At 29.2% G+C, this 17,654-nt stretch overlaps 11 protein-coding genes across 11 annotated transcripts; 5 read left to right on the top strand and 6 right to left on the bottom strand.

Annotated features, from left to right (window-relative positions):
- Positions 1-725: 725 nt before the first annotated feature.
- Positions 726-2,291, bottom strand: COX15 (Cox15p; the record flags this gene model as incomplete). The annotated part of the gene is made up of 1 exon (XM_011279022.1): positions 726-2,291. The coding sequence occupies one exon, from the start codon at positions 2,289-2,291 to the stop codon at positions 726-728; it is 1,566 nt and encodes a 521-aa protein (XP_011277324.1).
- Positions 2,292-2,593: 302 nt separating this feature from the next.
- EMP65 (Emp65p) lies at positions 2,594-4,237 on the bottom strand (the record flags this gene model as incomplete). Its single annotated transcript, XM_011279021.1, has 1 exon — positions 2,594-4,237. One exon carries the CDS (start codon positions 4,235-4,237, stop codon positions 2,594-2,596), a length of 1,644 nt encoding a protein of 547 aa, XP_011277323.1.
- Positions 4,238-4,443: 206 nt separating this feature from the next.
- BN7_462 (Rtr1/RPAP2 family protein phosphatase) lies at positions 4,444-5,235 on the top strand (the record flags this gene model as incomplete). The annotated part of the gene is made up of 1 exon (XM_011279020.1): positions 4,444-5,235. The coding sequence occupies one exon, from the start codon at positions 4,444-4,446 to the stop codon at positions 5,233-5,235; it is 792 nt and encodes a 263-aa protein (XP_011277322.1).
- Positions 5,236-5,368: 133 nt separating this feature from the next.
- BN7_461 (uncharacterized protein) lies at positions 5,369-6,415 on the bottom strand (the record flags this gene model as incomplete). The annotated part of the gene is made up of 1 exon (XM_011279019.1): positions 5,369-6,415. The coding sequence occupies one exon, from the start codon at positions 6,413-6,415 to the stop codon at positions 5,369-5,371; it is 1,047 nt and encodes a 348-aa protein (XP_011277321.1).
- Positions 6,416-6,589: 174 nt separating this feature from the next.
- On the top strand, positions 6,590-7,113 carry BN7_460 (uncharacterized protein; the record flags this gene model as incomplete). Its single annotated transcript, XM_011279018.1, has 2 exons — positions 6,590-6,596; positions 6,665-7,113. 2 exons carry the CDS (start codon positions 6,590-6,592, stop codon positions 7,111-7,113), a joined length of 456 nt encoding a protein of 151 aa, XP_011277320.1.
- A 213-nt stretch (positions 7,114-7,326) lies between these two features.
- RPS13 (40S ribosomal protein uS15) lies at positions 7,327-8,363 on the bottom strand (the record flags this gene model as incomplete). Its single annotated transcript, XM_011279017.1, has 2 exons — positions 7,327-7,739; positions 8,360-8,363. 2 exons carry the CDS (start codon positions 8,361-8,363, stop codon positions 7,327-7,329), a joined length of 417 nt encoding a protein of 138 aa, XP_011277319.1.
- Positions 8,364-10,247: 1,884 nt separating this feature from the next.
- BN7_458 (uncharacterized protein) lies at positions 10,248-11,234 on the bottom strand (the record flags this gene model as incomplete). Its single annotated transcript, XM_011279016.1, has 1 exon — positions 10,248-11,234. The coding sequence occupies one exon, from the start codon at positions 11,232-11,234 to the stop codon at positions 10,248-10,250; it is 987 nt and encodes a 328-aa protein (XP_011277318.1).
- Positions 11,235-11,488: 254 nt separating this feature from the next.
- On the top strand, positions 11,489-12,997 carry BN7_457 (uncharacterized protein; the record flags this gene model as incomplete). Its single annotated transcript, XM_011279015.1, has 1 exon — positions 11,489-12,997. One exon carries the CDS (start codon positions 11,489-11,491, stop codon positions 12,995-12,997), a length of 1,509 nt encoding a protein of 502 aa, XP_011277317.1.
- A 944-nt stretch (positions 12,998-13,941) lies between these two features.
- BN7_456 (sugar O-acetyltransferase) lies at positions 13,942-14,631 on the top strand (the record flags this gene model as incomplete). Its single annotated transcript, XM_011279014.1, has 1 exon — positions 13,942-14,631. One exon carries the CDS (start codon positions 13,942-13,944, stop codon positions 14,629-14,631), a length of 690 nt encoding a protein of 229 aa, XP_011277316.1.
- A 286-nt stretch (positions 14,632-14,917) lies between these two features.
- Positions 14,918-15,709, top strand: IRC22 (Irc22p; the record flags this gene model as incomplete). Its single annotated transcript, XM_011279013.1, has 1 exon — positions 14,918-15,709. The coding sequence occupies one exon, from the start codon at positions 14,918-14,920 to the stop codon at positions 15,707-15,709; it is 792 nt and encodes a 263-aa protein (XP_011277315.1).
- A 155-nt stretch (positions 15,710-15,864) lies between these two features.
- BN7_454 (uncharacterized protein) lies at positions 15,865-17,602 on the bottom strand (the record flags this gene model as incomplete). Its single annotated transcript, XM_011279012.1, has 3 exons — positions 15,865-15,968; positions 16,186-17,452; positions 17,558-17,602. 3 exons carry the CDS (start codon positions 17,600-17,602, stop codon positions 15,865-15,867), a joined length of 1,416 nt encoding a protein of 471 aa, XP_011277314.1.
- Between the last annotated feature and the right edge of the window lie 52 nt (positions 17,603-17,654).

Raw genomic sequence — 17,654 nt, 5'->3', positions numbered from 1 at the left:
AAAGCTTCTATTTTAAATAGATGTTAGTAATTTGGATCCCTTGAGCTAATACTTTATTATACATACCCCTTCTTGCTGCATCCTGTAGTAGATTTGTATCAACATCTGTTTTACTTATATGAACATATCTAACTGTTGAACCTCTTAAAAATATACTCTTAACTGATGAAAGATGTGGAAATTTTAATTCATTACTTGTACTAACATTATCTAATTTTAAATTGAAATATTGATCTGCTGTTTTCAAAGTACCTCTTAATTCAATACCATTTTTAAGCTGTGGTGCTTTATTAGTCTATTATTCTTCTTCTCTTTATATTACTTCTCAACTTACTTCAACGGTAACCTAATTGATTGTTAGTAAAAACGATTCCACCAAAAAGACCAGAGCACAGTCTGGACAGAAAAATACTCACTTCACGATCAACTAATGTTTTGAAAAAAGATAAGAATAACATATTTGACTTGTCTATAGTTTATTCTGTGCTTTGATGGTTTGTAAAGTTGTTGATATTCTTGATTTTCACCAATTTTGGTTTTTCTTTCTACCCGCGAATTTAGTAACTTGGAGAGATATATAGAGAGCATCTTTGTTCTACAAATAAACTGAATAATCTGATTCATTAAAACATTAAATCGTTTACTATTAACATATTTACATGATATATATATATATACTCCTCCTATCTATAAATAATTTTATTCTTTTTTGTTAATTGACCTCTTTATTTTGCCAATTTGGAAGCTTCACTTAAAATTTTTGAACCTTGTTTAGCCTTCTTAATATTTTGAACATGAATACCTGAAGTTAAAACTCTAATTGGAGTTCTTGGTTTTCTTAAATTAGCTGCAAAAATTAAAGCTGAAGTTAATAAAGCTAAAGCACCAGCTTGATGAGCCGAGGCTAATGGAATTGGAACTAAATAAATTAAAGTTGAAATACCTAATGCAGCTTGTAATGTAACAACTCCCATAACTGCATGTAATGATCTATTTGCAGATTTTGGTATAACATACTTAATTCTATTAGCATAAAGATGTGTAGCTAAAATTGAAAAAAATGTAGTCATTGCTAAAATTCTATGATTTAATTGAACAGTTGCAGGATTTTCCAACATATTTCTCCAAAATTTATCAGATTTATCTTCTTTTCCTGCAAATAAATCATCAAATAATTCTCTTCTACTTGGTATTATATCATCACCCATATGTGGGAATGTATTATAAATTAAACCTGCATCTAACCCAGCAACAAGACCACCAGACATTGCAGTTAAAAATGTTAAACCAATTAATGCTAATGAAATATTTCTTAATGGTTTTAAAGCTGGATTATCTAATTTTTGGAAAATTTCAAATGCATTTTTAGGATTTGATGTCCATTTAGATTCTCTTAAAATTTCTAAACCGGTCCAAATCATACCCATATAAAGTAAAAAAGCAGCACCAAGATGTGTAGTTAATCTATATTGTGAAACAGTTGGTTTAGATCTTCTTTCTTTTAATCCTTCTTCATCTAAACCAGATTTAACCATCCACCAACCAATAAACCCTTGTAAACCTAATAATGCAACAAGACCAATCATTCTTCTATTAACTCTTGGTGAAGTTTTTCTCGAGTATGCGAAATATGCAGCTGGTAATAACATAACAACACCAATAGCTCTACCCCATAATCTATGAGCCCATTCCATAAAGAAAATAAATTTAAATTCTTCTAATGTAATATGAGAATTTAATTGTTTAAATTCTGGTGAATCTTTATATTTATTAAATTCTTCCTCCCAATCTTTTTGAGTTAATGGTGGTATAGAACCTGTAACTGGTTTCCATTCTGTAATAGATAAGCCAGATTCAGTTAAACGAGTTAAACCACCAAGAACAACAATACCGAAAACTAAGCCTGAAGTACCAATTAACCAATATCCAACATATTTACTAGTATTTATTAAATTTCTTTTTGGTTTGAAAGTTGATTCTGTTTTAGTTTGATTTGAAGAAATTTGATCAGGATTTGCAAGATTTATAGTAGCATTTGAAGCAGCAGAAATGGTATGTTTTTTGGATGCAGATGTAGTGATTGAACGAGTAAATTTTGAGAATTTATTGGATTGTGATTGTAATGATGATCTTTTAGTTAATGAAGAACCAATAATTTTTTTAGTAGAATGTGTCGATATGTTTGAGCATGAAGGTATAATAAAATTGGAGATGCATGAAGCTCTAGCTGTTTTCAAAACAGCAGAGTTTCGCATGAAGAAAAACTGTGACCTAGCTAACGCAGAAGACATCTTTGATGATCCTTGAGCTTTTCAACAGACACTTTTTACCCTTGTTGATATCTTGTCTTGACTCTTGATCTATAAAAGAGTGTTTACACAGTATAAATTCGTATAAGTTTATTTCGGTTTTTTTTTTTTTTTTTTCCGTAAGGTGATTTTCCAAACTTTCTATTGGGAATTCAAAGAAAAAGGAAAAATTAAAATTAACGGGATTTGGAAAAAATCAAAATAACAGGGAAGTGAATGATAGAGGGTTCGAATGGGGAGGGTACAATTTAAATTTATACTTCATTTTTTCATTATTCATTAAATTACCAAATCTTTTTGGAAAACATTCTATATCTAGTCACTTCATTAAGGTTCCCCTGCGTCTTGGATTCTTTCCGCTGTCTAATCTCATTTAAACTAGGTTGTATGGTTTCATTTGAATCATAAAGTAAAGTTCTTGATTCATCATCAATAGCACCCATCCCACCAGATACCAATCCTGGTACATAATCATCTTCTGTATTTATATTTTTGGATTGTAAGTTCAATTTTTTCAATTTTTGATTTGCCCATTTAATTAAAATCAATTCTATCAATAATTTAAAAAAAACTAATGTAATAAATGTCACAATAAATATAAATAAATTTGTCCAAATAATTTGACCCAATATGGAATCATTCACAGATTTATCTAATAAAAACCAACTTAGAGTATTTTTTGACATGACTATAAATAAAACAAATAAAGCAGGTAATGGTAATCCAATTCTATGTTGTATCTTGTCATCATTATTATTTGAAACTCTAATTTTAAAATTATTAACCATATCATTAGCGAAAACATTTAAAAATTTACTATAAATTTGAGGTCTTATTTTATTAAATTTAGTAACATATGCATGTTTAACCCAATCAACTAATAATTCACTTCCAATAACAATCATTGTTGGACCGAAAATTATCCCTAGGGCTTTATTCCAACTTATAAATGAAGAATTTGGTATTAATCCAATACCATTTGAATCATTACCAATTTGAACAATATTTCTTAAACTAATAATAGTTAACATTGTTAATAGTTGGAACCTTTCAACAACATCTGCACAACTCATTTGAAATAAACCTTCACGATCAATTTTTTTGAAAACAGCACCTTTAATCTCTGCAAATTGATTTGATAATAATAAGGTTAATAAAGAGTTTGAATAAGAATTAGCTGCAACATTCAAAGCAATGGTTTGATAAATCAAGATAACAGTATGTATAGATAGAAAAACAACACTTAATCCATAAAATAAACAAAATAATCCCAGTGAAGTTAAATCTTTTGTTAAAATTGTATTGTAACTAAATAATACATTCATTAAATCTTGATTAACTGTGGCCATTAATTTATCTGCAATTTCCAAAACACCAAACATAACATATAGCTTTATAGAAGATTGAGCTCTTATAGTATGATAAATTCTTGATGTATCAACGTTACTTGAAATCATAGCTAAAAATAAAATTGAAGCTAATAATAAATTCTTGGAATTGATTATACTGAAATGATCTCTTAATGGTACTCTTTCTTGGTTATTCCTTATTATGAATTGATTTCTAAACTTATATATCAGAACAGATATATCAATAATAATCTTTATTGGTAAAATTACCAACATTTTAAGAAATGAATTTAAACATGATAATAAACCAAAAATGATGAAATTTTCAAGATAAAATGGTAATTTGATCATATTCAAGATCTGCTCCAATGATTCAGCAGATGAGATCAATATTGAACCACCAATGTTTCTCTCTGGATCATCATCTTCTCTTGTTTTCAATCTTTGATCTCTAATATCAATTCCGAGTTCTTTGAGTAGTAATTTGTACAAATTATATGAGGTGCTATGAGAATTCCCAGAAACGATGCTTAGTGTACGACTTCTTGGTCTTTTAGACTTGGATGGTGATCTGGGCATAACTAATGGAACACTTTGTCTTCTTTTCTATGGCTTCTGTTCCAAACTGATTCAAGACTGGTGATGTTTTGGTTTGATTACAATGTTTTGATTTCGTTTTCATACCAATTTTTTAAAATGAGAGGAAAAACACAGATTTTAGGAGGCCATAAAACAAATCACTTAAATCACCATCAAACTCACAAAGACTATCAGACAAAGACACCATGCAAATCATCACAATCGACTCCTTCAAGCCTAAACTACTACGCTTCAGCCACCCAGATAACCTATCCCCTTCAGCAGCCAACAAGCTTTCTCTTTCGTTGATTGAAGAGCTTTCCGAAGATGTGTGTGATAAGTTCTTCCTCAAATTCATCTCAAGATTCTTAACACCAAGTTCATATAGTGAAATTTTACAAGAAAGAAACATCAACAAGATTTGTGGATATCCAATGTGCTGTGAATCACCAGGTCGTATCAAAGATCATTATTCCAAGAGTTATCAGAAATCCAAAATGTTGCCATATGCTTATTTAAATCTATATTGTTCCAAGACTCATTATCAATGTTCAGAATTTTACAAGACTCAATTATCAGATGAAGCTGTCTTTGCTCGTAAGGATATTACAGTTTTGCCTTATGGATCTATGAAATATGAAGTTAATATGACTTTATTAGATGAAGTTTATGATAAATATAATAATAGATCAAATCAATCAGATTCAATTATGAATATTATACAGAATTTGGATAGTATGACTTTAAATGATACAAAAGCAAGTAAAGATGAAATGATGGATAATATGAATCAAATGTTACAAGATATTAAAATTGTGGAAAAAGATCCAGAACCTCCAATTATAAATAATATTGAAATTGTTGATGTTGATGTTGATGATAACACTCAATTGAATATTAATAGTGATGATGAAGATGATGTTGAAAATAATGATAAAAGTTATGAATATTTACAAGACCAATCCAAAGCTATAAATGGATACGTCTTACAAGTGTGATTATTATACCATGCTGATATCTGATTACAAGTACCCTATTATAACTCTATGTACATTAGCTCTATAAATTATGATCTTGATGACCTATATATATACATATATATGACTGTTTTTTATGCAATTCTTTATGTTTCTATGTATTTTTATGTTTCAATTTTCTAGTTTCCATACGATATCTTTTAACAATACTTGGTAATGTTTCTTTTGATAATAATTCATCATATGCATTACTTTCTTGAACTTTTTCAACCATTTCTAAATAACGATCTCTAAATTTATAATGTTTCTGATTTGAAATTTCCTGATATTGTTTCATCTTTATTGGTAATACAAAATTTTCAAATTCTTTAAAATATAATCTATTCGATTGAACAATCTTAAATTGATCATTTGCAATTGTTTTCAAAGATTGTTTCCATGGTTTATCATCACCACCATATAATTTTTCCCAATCACCTTCCATTTCATATAATGCTTGTTCCACAGGGTTTGTTGATAAATGTCTCATATCTTGATATGCTTGTTCTGCTCTAACAGCTGATAAAGTTACCTTATGTAAAGAATGACTTTGTTTCCATGGAGTTCTTAAAAATGTAGTATCATTATGCAACGTTTTTCTAATATTATATGGACCTCTAGCAATTTTTTGTTCTGCAATTTTAATATTAAATTCTGCTCTTTTAAATAATGCTAAAGGTTTAATTAATTCTTCTTTCATTATTGGATCAATATCTTTTGGTAATGGTAATTTACCATATTTATGCTTGTATCTAATGAATGATGTGATATAATTTTTAGTTTGTTGCTCTTCAAGTGGTTCAAGATTTCTTATATTTTTATGTAATTTAGGATTTAATTGTTTCTCTCTATTAGTGTTAGAATGTAATCGAAATTTTTCTAAAGATGTTGAAGATTTCAATGGTTCCAAAAGTTCAAGATCCCCAAGCAAACAAAACTTCTTTAGATTATGTTCAAATTTAACAGCATTAATCAAACTTTTTTGAGCTTTTTCAGATGAAAGATAACTTTTACCAATTTTAAATTCATGTCGTACTTTATCAACCATATCTCTCTTCAATGATCTTTCCAAATCCACATTCTTCAACTGAGTTTGGATCCTCTTGTACAACCCTGTTACAAGATTTCTATGAGCCTCTATAAAGCTGAAATGAGCCACCATTATCCTATGGAACAAAACAAAATCCAAGATCAATATGTCTTACCAGTACTAAAATCAGGTATAAACTTTTCATTTCGCGCTTTTTTTCTATCAAAATTTATGAATTTGATAAACTTTACAAAACATCAACAAGATCAACAAAGAAGCAAATATCATCAGATACTCGAGTAAGAAATGGTGAGTTGACTACAATCTATGATGTTTTACTCATTACTAACAATTAATAGTCTAAAGCATCCAAAGAAGTAGCCATCCAATTGAAGAGAAAGAAGCAAACTTTCGTCTTGGTTGTTAAACCAACATCAAATGCCATAATTGTTCAAAAAGAGTTACATCAAATAATACAGGCAATTGGAGGACTTGGTGGTAATGAAGACGATGTGGAATCTGGTGAGAATGGTGATGAGGATATTGATATACCCGTTCCAAGTTTCCAAACTTCTGATTCTGATGATGACGCTGATGATGATGAAAATAAAATGAACGATATCAAGAGTAATGATAATAAAACTATTCCAGATTTAAACAATATAATACTTGGTGAACCAAGGGATAAGAATGATCCTTATGGTTCAGGTTTTAAAGAAGTCAAAGATGTTAAAAAAGGTCTAGATCTTGTTGATAATAGTATATTAGCTTTCAAATTATCAGATGAAGATGAATTTGATGTAACAGAACCAATAGATTTGGAAGAATAGAGAAATATGCGTTTGTTCATACTGTGTTTTACAAATATAAAATGTTGTTTTCCATAAAACCCAAAATACCCGTATCGTTAAAATATAATTTACACATCATTTTTTTTAATAAGCCAATAAAATAATCATTAACTCATTATAATTTTTATTTATACAAAACCCCTAGTAATATAATTTTTAATAAAATAATACCAACAAAAGCAATGAATAAATCTAGTTAACTAAAGCTGAAGCAGTAGCTGATTCGTATTTCCAGTTTGGTGGTAAAACAGCAACAGTTCTGTAGTATCTAGCTAATCTGTGGATTCTTGATTCGATTAAAATTAATCTGAATTTAGAATCTTTATCTTTTCTGTTTCTTTCTAAATGTTTTCTAACTGAAACAGCTTTTTTAATTAAGAAGTATAAATCTTCTGGAATTTCTGGAGCTAAACCATTTGATTTTAAAATTCTTAAAATTTTGTTACCAGTGACAACACGGGTTTGGGAAACACCATGAGAATCTCTTAATAAGACACCGATTTGGGATGGGGTTAAACCTTTTCTGGCGTATTTGATGATTTGTTCAACAACGCTGTCAGATGATAATTTGAACCAAGCTGGAGCGTTTCTTGAGTATGGAAGAGCTGATGATGAAATACCTTTACCCTGTAAGAAAAATTGTTAGTAAATCCAAATTTCTTTAAATTTTTAATAAAAAAAAATAAAGAGGCACTCAATCATATGGAATATTTCACCAATATGAGAGCTTGAAGAAAACTATGGATACATAAATAGAATTGAAATGAGTTGATGAAAAAAAATTTCCAACCCAAATCAAAACATGTATCCATGCTTTAGAAAAACTGGTATCAAACAGCAACGAAATAAAACAATCTTTAAGTGATATTCCCCAAGAAATTAATCTTGTAATTGGTAGATAAGACCAGCAAATTTATAAAAGCTTCCAATCACGGATAAACATTTAATAAACATTAGTGATAAAATAAATCATAAAGATCCAAATTATCCACCAGTCTTCAATCTCCAAAAGAATATCAGATTGTAATACTCAAAACCATTTTGACCCGAATTCATTACGTTTCAACAATAAAGAACATGAACTTTTTAACAAGTCAAGTCTTCTCTCAATCCTTTGATTCATAAATGAATAACCCCTGTGTATCACCACATAAAGGAGGGATCAAATATTTCACTCAGACTGAAGCACCTATCTTGTTTCCACATACTGAACTGTGTAATCTACCCATTTTGACTGATTTTCTTAGATGATGATTCTATTAAAAAAGTTGTAATAAAAGTTGAACTGAAATAAATTTTCATTTTCTTCCATATTCAAAAATTTTTCACGAAATTTGAGATTTTGGAAATTGGGGACACACAAAGGAAAACTAAAAAAGGTGTTTGGATGTTGAGATCTTTCAAAAGTTCCAATTTCCTTTTTGGGATGAGTCGCGAAGCAGTCACAAACTATTTAAGTATGGGAATTAAGCCATGATTATTAAAGAGAAGGTTATTCATGATTCTACAATTATGATCGAGTATTATCTATGATTGAGATGTATTATCATATAGTCATTGTATCATTTCACTTGTTCTGCAATATCTTCGAAATCTTCTTCATCACCAATTTCAATTAATCTATAGTTATGTTAGTACCGTTGTGATCAATATCAAACTTCAAGAGAACAGTATTCTATTACTTACTTTGAAACACCAGCTTTCTCTCTAATTAATTCCACTGCAGCCGCGTATAACATCCGTAGTGATTGAGTTGATGTTGGTGGTAACCAATAAATAAGAACCAATGGAGATGATTTACGTCCATCAGGTAATGTTAATGGATGTGATAAAACAACATATCTTGGACTATTATCAGGTAATTCTTCTATTAACTCTTCTATTGATGTGATTGGACTTTCTGCACTTTCATCTAATTTGATTTCATATGTATTCTTATCAATTTCATCTGGGGTAAATTTGGTTAGTTTTAATGACTTGTATAATTATGTCTTGAGAACATTTCATTTAAGTTCTTGATCTGAAATAGATATTCTTCAAGTCGAATTGAAACAAATAACATCTAGAATATCAATTTGAAACGTTAGTTATCACATACATATTAAAGCTTGAATATCATCACTTCTTGCACTTCCAAATCTAAATTTACGAAGTTTTTGAATAGTCTCCTCTGAGAATGAATATAACCCTGTAGACTGGAATATTTGTTAGTATATTAATCAACAATTTCCTTGCCCGAGATTTTACTCACCATATTATCTGTAAATAATCGATACGTTTAATCTCTATAATATTCAATTGATATGTACTCAGGTTTAAAGTACGTTGTCATTAATAATTGTCGACGTTTGTTATCATTTTGCGTATTTTGATTTTATGCAAAGCGATCGCGAATGCGTCCTGTATTCTTAAATTGTGTCAACTTTTAATATATTTCAGATAAACTTTAACGCTATTTTACTCTAAATTTTTGTTTGTTAATATACTGCTTTTATTATGTATTAATATTTTTAAAAGCTCTAAATATATGTTGAGTATGTCAGATCATGGATTAGAGCCGTTTAAAATTTTTGGAAAAAATAGGTATTGAACAAATCACAGTAAAAGTTTGCAAGTGAAGGTACACTTTTTTAAAAGTTGAAAAAAATCCAAATTTCAAACTCCATTTATGAGCTTATAATTTATATAATGAGATAAGTGAATATCTCAAATGAAAGGACTACAATTTTATTGCAAGAAATAAGTGAAGGGTAATGTTGTTTTGTACGTTTAACTATCTCGAGAGACTTCTCGGCCGAGAAAATTATATAACCGGCAGGTGTTATACCAATTAAAATCTATATAAGTATAATTAATCTGTGGTAAACTAGAGGTTCCTGCTTATAACTATCGCCAAAACAACTATGGAAATTAGCTGCATGGATCTCATACTATTATATACGAGCAGTAGAAGCCACTATATATATATATTGAACTGTGTTCGGCCTCGAGATAGCTTATGAATTAGTTTGCAGGATCGAACAAAAAATTCCGATGCACAGTACTTATATTATCTACAAGGTATCTAGCAATATAATTTTGGGAATCAAGTTAAAACACTATATTTAAGCCATTTAAAATTCCACTTCAGAACCAATATTTTCTTTAATAGCTCTTTCTAAAATTTCATTACCAACTGAATTATCCATGATACTTAATCCAACAATTTTACTTAATGTTAAATTTTGACCATTATTAATTTGAGAATTTTCCACATTATCTAATTCACCAGTCTCTATAACATTTGATGTTGTGACATTATTTTGAATTAATTCACCAGCTTCAGCTAATGTATGTTCATAAGAATCAACAATAATTTTACCATTTGATAATGCCTTTTTAACTAGTTCATTATCAACTTCCGCCATATGTGGTTTATAACTACCAATTAATGAGATGAATGTTTTTTCGGTTTTGTTCAAGTTTGAATATTTGATTTGTGGTTCAGTTGATGGTATACATCCATAAATGACTGATGATTTTGTCAAATCAACTTTGGTTTGATCAATCAGTTGTATATCAATTAATGGATACTCTACAGCTAATTCTTTTTGTAATTCATTAGATTTTTCATTAATTGAACGAACTGCAATTTGAACATTTGTAAATAATCCAGGATATAAATCTAATGTTAATTTAACATGCCAATAAGCTTGTAATCCATTCCCATATACTGTCATACCTTGATTGGATTTATCAGCTTCCACGAATTTCACCAATGGGATAGTGGAAGCCAAGGCAGTTCTAAAAGCTGTTAAAGATCTAGCATTTAATACACCTAATAAATCACCACTATTTGGATCAATGATTGATACAGCTCCACTAAACCCCTTTTTTGAACCACCTAATGTTTTAACACCAACTTTTTTAGAGAATGAAGGCATAAAGAAATGACCAGCTTCTGCATTGTCTCTTTTAATCACAATTCTTTCTGGGATCAGAGTTGGATCTTTGTTGTAATCTGATAATGCTGTTTTGAGTACTTTTTGGAATTCCAAGATTCCTTCTCTTGATTGAGATTTCAATAGATTTTCAATTTGTTTATCCGATATGACTCTCATTTTAACTAATTAATATTGAATGTGCTTTGATTATATCAATTGATTCTTTTTAATACGGTTTAATTGACATTTTTACTTTTATTACTCCAAGATTTCAAGGTGTTGATTTGAAATCGTTCCTGTAACGGTGCTGGAAACAATAAACTCAAATCCGAAAAATCGAGAAACCTTTTATACTCAACCCACAAACGACATCGAATTCAACTTCAATTGTGACTACAAAGTTTGCAGGCAAACACCATAGATCAGTGGAAATGTCAAACACAATTATAAAGCTTGAGAATGCCCTATTCAAGGGACTTTCCACTGCAAAGGGATCTCCATCAGTTTTCCATAACCCAATATCTTTAGAGATCAAGACTAATGAAAGATGGGCTATAATAGGAACTTATAAAGCACAAATGATGAAAGTATTAGCATCTCAATATATGCCAGAACCAGCATTATCTAGGACATACCCTTTTTTAAATAAATCAATTTGGCCTCAATCAGCTATTCAATTTTTAGAATTTAAAGGTGCATTACCAACAGCTCATTTAGCTGCAAGATATGAATTTTTTAAAGATGAATTTGATGAAACTACAAAGAAATTTGTTATTGGTAATGTTAATAATAATTCAAGAATTATAAATGAAGATTTAGTTCATGAAGTTTTCGAAAAATTAAAATTACAAGGTTTAGAGAACAGATGGGTTATGGGATTAAGTAATGGACAAACAAGAAGAGCAAGATTAGCAAGAGCGTTAGTTCGTGAACCAAAATTATTATTAGTTGATGATCCATTCTTAGGGTTAGATCCAACTGCTACAAGTGTTGTTAGTGAAGTTTTAGGTTCATTAGCTCCAAATCCTCATGTTGTTTTGGGGTTACGTTATCAAGATGAAATACCTGATTGGATTACTCATATTGCAGTTGTTGATGAAACTGGTATAATAACCCAAGGTGAAAAATCTCAAATTAAAGATCAATTAGAGGAGTTAAAATCAAAGGATTTACAATTAAAACAAGAACAATTATCATTTAACAAAGAAAAATTAGAGAATATTAAAAAATTATTCCAAAAAGATGGTAAAATAGACTATTCTATCCCATTATTAGAATTTAATGATATTTCAGTTGCATATAGAGGCCAACCAGTTATTGAAAATTTAAATTGGAAAGTTCATCATGGAGAAAGATGGCATGTTAGAGGTGATAACGGTACAGGAAAATCCACATTATTAGCATTAATAACAGCTGAACATCCACAATCATGGAATTCAAAGATAATAATGAATGGTGAACCTCGTGAAACTGGGAGACATAATTTCTTTGATATAAATGAAAACATTGGATTTGCTTCACCTGAATTACACGTTGTTTTCCCTCAGTCATTAACAGCATATGAAGCTATATCAACAGGTTATTTAGTTTCAAGTTTTGTACCACCAAAGAATTTATCACAAGAAAAAATTGATAGAATTAATACATTTTTCAAAGAATTTAATTTAGAATCTATTAAACACAAGGAGTTTAGAGATTTAGGTATAAGTGATCAAAAATTGATATTATTTATCAGATCATTAATTAGAAATCCTGATTTATTAATTCTAGATGAAGCTTTATCAGTTATGGATGATGCTAGGATTGAACAATGTAAAGAATTATTAAGACATTATCCTGGTACAATTTTATCAATTGGTCATTTAGATTCTGAAGTTCCAGATACAGATAGATATATTAGACTTTTAGGACCTGGTAAATATGAAATTGGATTGAAATAGATGATGAATTGTTTCACTAGACATTTGTAATATAATTCTTTATTTGAAGATGGTATCAAAGACTACATTTTCCAAGCAAAATATAATGAAAAAAAGATCATCAATAAAGTTCACCAAGCAGAATACTAACCTTATTCAAGTCCATATATCAATACTTGGCTCTTCATTGGAATTCTTGTGAATTGTAGAAACAGTTATATAGATATATTTGAATTTTATTAATCCATTATATCAATACATGATGTATATGCCTATTATCTCAATGTTATAGCTCATCAATATACTCACCTATAATCATAACAATTATTACTGATCTATTGAATTAATTATATTGACATAAAAAATTCGAGAACTAGAAACATCTGCACGCAATAAAGACTAAGAAATGAACAACCTAAACACAAACTTAACCAACTAGCCTTCCCAAAACTATTAATTAAATTAACAATTTGATTGAGAATGCAATTAACAAAGAAAACCATCAATGTATTCAAAAGGTTATATTATAATACTTATATATTAATATTGTATATTTTAATTTTTTTAATTTCAAATTTAAGTTTGATCAAACATGAAATTTCGTTATATAGCTATATTCTCAAGTCTAGACCACGAAATATAGCAAACACAGCTTTGACCCACACTATATATAATATATATATACCATATATACCAGTGATACTCCACAAGACTATTATCACACTTAGTCAATATACAATCATTAAAAAAGATGATGATGTTGATGGTGTTTTGTGAATTAAAGAGAGTCTCCCTATATTAATATGTCACCTCCGCAATCCTGTTGCACTTTCCTATTTGGAAACACGCGTATAGATTCTCGAGAATTGGTGAATCCATTGAAGACCGATATAAATACTTGTAAATGATCCATTGAATTGTTTCAAAGTTCTTTATATTCAATTCATCAACTACACTTATACACAATGTCAAGTACTTCTACAAAAGATCAAGAATTGATTGATTTCGCATATAATCATTTAAATTTAAACATACCAAAAGGTCATGATGAATATGAAAAAATGATTTCAGGTATCCCATATGAAGCATGGAATCAACAATTACAAGAATCAAGAGAAGAAGCACATCAAAGTGCAAAAGAGTACTCGGCCATTTCATATAGAGGTAAATCCATTGATGAATTTAACAAAGAACGTCATGATAAATTAACTTCAATGTTTGGTAAACTTAAATCAAGTGCCACAATTGAAGCTCCATTATCTATAGATTATGGTATAAATACTTATATTGGTGAAAATTTTTATGCAAATTTTAATTTAACTTTATTAGATTCTTCAATTATAAAAATTGGTGATTTTGTTGAATTTGGTCCAAATGTTGTTCTTTGTTGTGCTACTCATCCTTTAGAATCTGATGAAAGATTAGCTGCTGATGGGGAATGGTCAAGAGCAATCACCGTGGGAAATAGAGTATGGATAGGATCAAATGTCACTGTTTTACCAGGTGTTACTATTGGTGATGGTGCAGTGATTGGTGCAAATTCAGTTGTTACAAGGGATATTCCATCTTTTTCAGTTAGTGTTGGAGCTCCAGCTAAAGTTAAAAAACAGTTGAAAGGGTACACAGGTGAAGTTATTGCTGATATTAAGTATTAGAGATAGATAAATAGAATAGCTAGACAATGAATATGTAAATAACATCAATTCCACTACTTTGTAATATAAATCTAAAAAAATCCCATAGTTAAGAGTTTATACTGATTACATAACAACTGAATAATCTCAGTCTTTCAAATCTTCGCGAATCCCCAAATCGGTCGTCGATTCTCGAAAATTGTGGTGATAAATAAAAGTTACTGACGTGTATCTGAAAAATAACTTGTACCCTTGTTTAATTAAATACACTTCAATTTCAATTCAATTCAACTACCACATTACCACAATGAAGTTCTTTTCTTCCCTTTTGGCATTCTCCCTTGTGGGCCTAGTCTCTGCCCAAGCTCTTTCTGAAGAAGAGCAATTAGCTAAAGTCGCTGCTGCTGATATTTTACATCCAGATGAACGTGAAGGACATTACGTTGATCCAAATGAACAAACTCCATTTTTATTCGATATTGATTATAATATCGTTAATAAACCAAATGCTGCTGTTTTAGAATTCTATAACGGTGAAGAAATCGTTTTGAATTATACTTTCACTAATCATGAAGATTCAGAAGTTACTCTTGTTGGTCTTGGTGGTCAATTTACTAATCCTGCTAATGGTCAAACTGTTGCAAATATTACTGATGCTAAATTAGGTCCTTTAATTGTCCCATCAGGTGAATCTCAAGTTTTCACTCAAAGATTAGGTATTAATTTACCAGAAACTAATTATTTATTAGTTCCAGGTATTTATATTGTCAAAGATAATTCTTTAGCTTTATTATCTGCTAGATCTCAATTAGCTATTGTTACTGAAGCTTCAATTTCAATTTTCAATCCTCAATTATTATTCTTGGAATTCTTATTACTTGCTACTTTAAGTGTTGGTGCTTATTATGTCTATATTAACTATGGTGCTAGTTATTTCAACACTGCTTCTAAAACTGCTACTACTCCACAAGTTGCTGGTAAATCAGGTGAAAGACCAAAAATTGTTACAACTGATAGTGGTAGAAAAGTTGTTGATGAATCTTGGTTACCAGAACATCATGTTAAAAAAGTTAACAAAAAAAACAAAAAAGCTAATTAGATTTTTAGTTTTTTATCAAATTAAATAAAAGAAGAAGATGAAGATGAGGATTATATCTGTATGTTAACGTATATGATATAATTCGTTAAATATATTTAAAAACACCAAAAAATCAGTAATGATGTGGTAATAATAAATGCATTTTAATTATATGACTATGCTTCTAATTGTAAATCTTGTAATAAATCTTCAATTTCATCAAGATCTTTTTGATAAGATTTATAACCTGGTAATGTTTCAACAAATTCATTTTTTTCACCTTCGAATAATCCTTCAAAATCAATTTTCCATCTTTGAAATGTTAGTATAAATTAGATCTCTAATAAGGGTTTCTTAAAACATACTTTTTAGCAAGATAAAATCTTATATCATCAATCAGTTCAATTGTATCAGTTTCTTGACGTTCTTTAATTCTTTGTGAACTCTATAATATAACAGTTAGTAATGATTCACACGAGGCAAATGCCATGTTTTACATACTTCCAAAACAATATTTGCAAATTCAGAATCTTTTAAATAATTTTCCAAATTATTTGCAATTGTTTTAGCAACATAATGTTCTAATCTATCAACTCTAGTTTCCCAACCTGCTCTCAAAATATCATAAAGATCATAACCATCAGGTAATGAATCAGATGTTGTTAATGTAACAGCAGCCATTGTTTTCAATCGTTCATTTAATAATAAATCACCAGCGAAAAGAACATCAATTGCATAATTTAATGGGATTTCTGAATGATCATAATAAAAAAATCGAATTATAATTTCAGCAACTTCTGATGATGACACGGGTAAATGAATTGTAGGAATTGTTGTTGATCTATCAATGATTTGATGAGTGGTGTTTAATTCATAAATTGTTGATTCATGAAATTGTGATGAAAACATAACTTTAAAATAATCATCACGAATTAAGATTGCACGATGTACGGGATAAAATATGTATTTATCATCATTCTCTTCATCATCTTCATCATTCTCTTCATGAACTGATAATATAATATCTGGGAACCCAACAGATTTCTGGAATGTTTCAATTTGATCATCTGTCAATGCTTCTTTATTTGATATAATTTTTTTATTAATAATTTCATCTTCAACTAATTTTTGGAAATCATCTCTTGCACTTTCAAACATTCTAATTTGGAATTCATTCATTAATTTTGCCTTAGCTTTAGAATCATCACCAGCTTTTATAAGATCTTCAATTATTTTAATGAATTCATTTAATTTAATTTTTTTACCATATGATAATAATAAATTATAATCAATCTTGTCAAATTTTGAAGGATTATGATGTAAATATAAATAATCCACCACTATTGAGAAAGCATTAATATCTGAATGATCAGTTAATTTAATTAAATCTTTTGTAGACCATGAATTTATTAATTTTTCACGGAAATATTTACTCCTTGTACTTAATAAAAATCTATGAAGTCTTAACTTGGAATCATCAGATAATTCAAATGCAATATCTTCAGTTAATAACGAGGTACCATTCAACAAGGAACGGAAATGTGAGGCAAATGGTAAATTTGTATCAACTTTTTTAGAAATATCATAAGAAATTAATAAATTTCTAATTTGATCAGTTAATGCCCCATAAACTGCACGAATTGATTCTCTTTTATCAATATCACAAATAGCACCTCTTTGAAGCAACATCCTTACAATTTCCTCATGTCCACAAAGACTAGCCAAGTATAATGGAGTATAATCAAACTTATCAACTTGATTGACCTTTATTTCAATATTAGTTTCTATTGTTCAGATCTAGGATAGGTAGTTAATACTCACATTGACACCGGTGGAAATGAGTTTATCAACACTTTCAATGTCTCCTACTCGACAGGCAAAACACAAATCATTGAAGTCCTTGTCATCACTCATCTTTAACAACTTCACACTATATTCAATCAGTACTCTTTCCAAACTTTTGTAA

Source organism: Wickerhamomyces ciferrii, contig 00007 (genome assembly GCF_000313485.1).
Source record: "Wickerhamomyces ciferrii WGS project CAIF00000000 data, strain NRRL Y-1031 F-60-10, contig 00007, whole genome shotgun sequence".
Lineage (NCBI taxonomy): Eukaryota > Fungi > Ascomycota > Saccharomycetes > Phaffomycetales > Wickerhamomycetaceae > Hansenula > Hansenula ciferrii.
The sequence above is the reverse complement of the archived record's forward strand: the minus strand, read 5'-3'. Positions and strand labels throughout refer to the sequence as shown.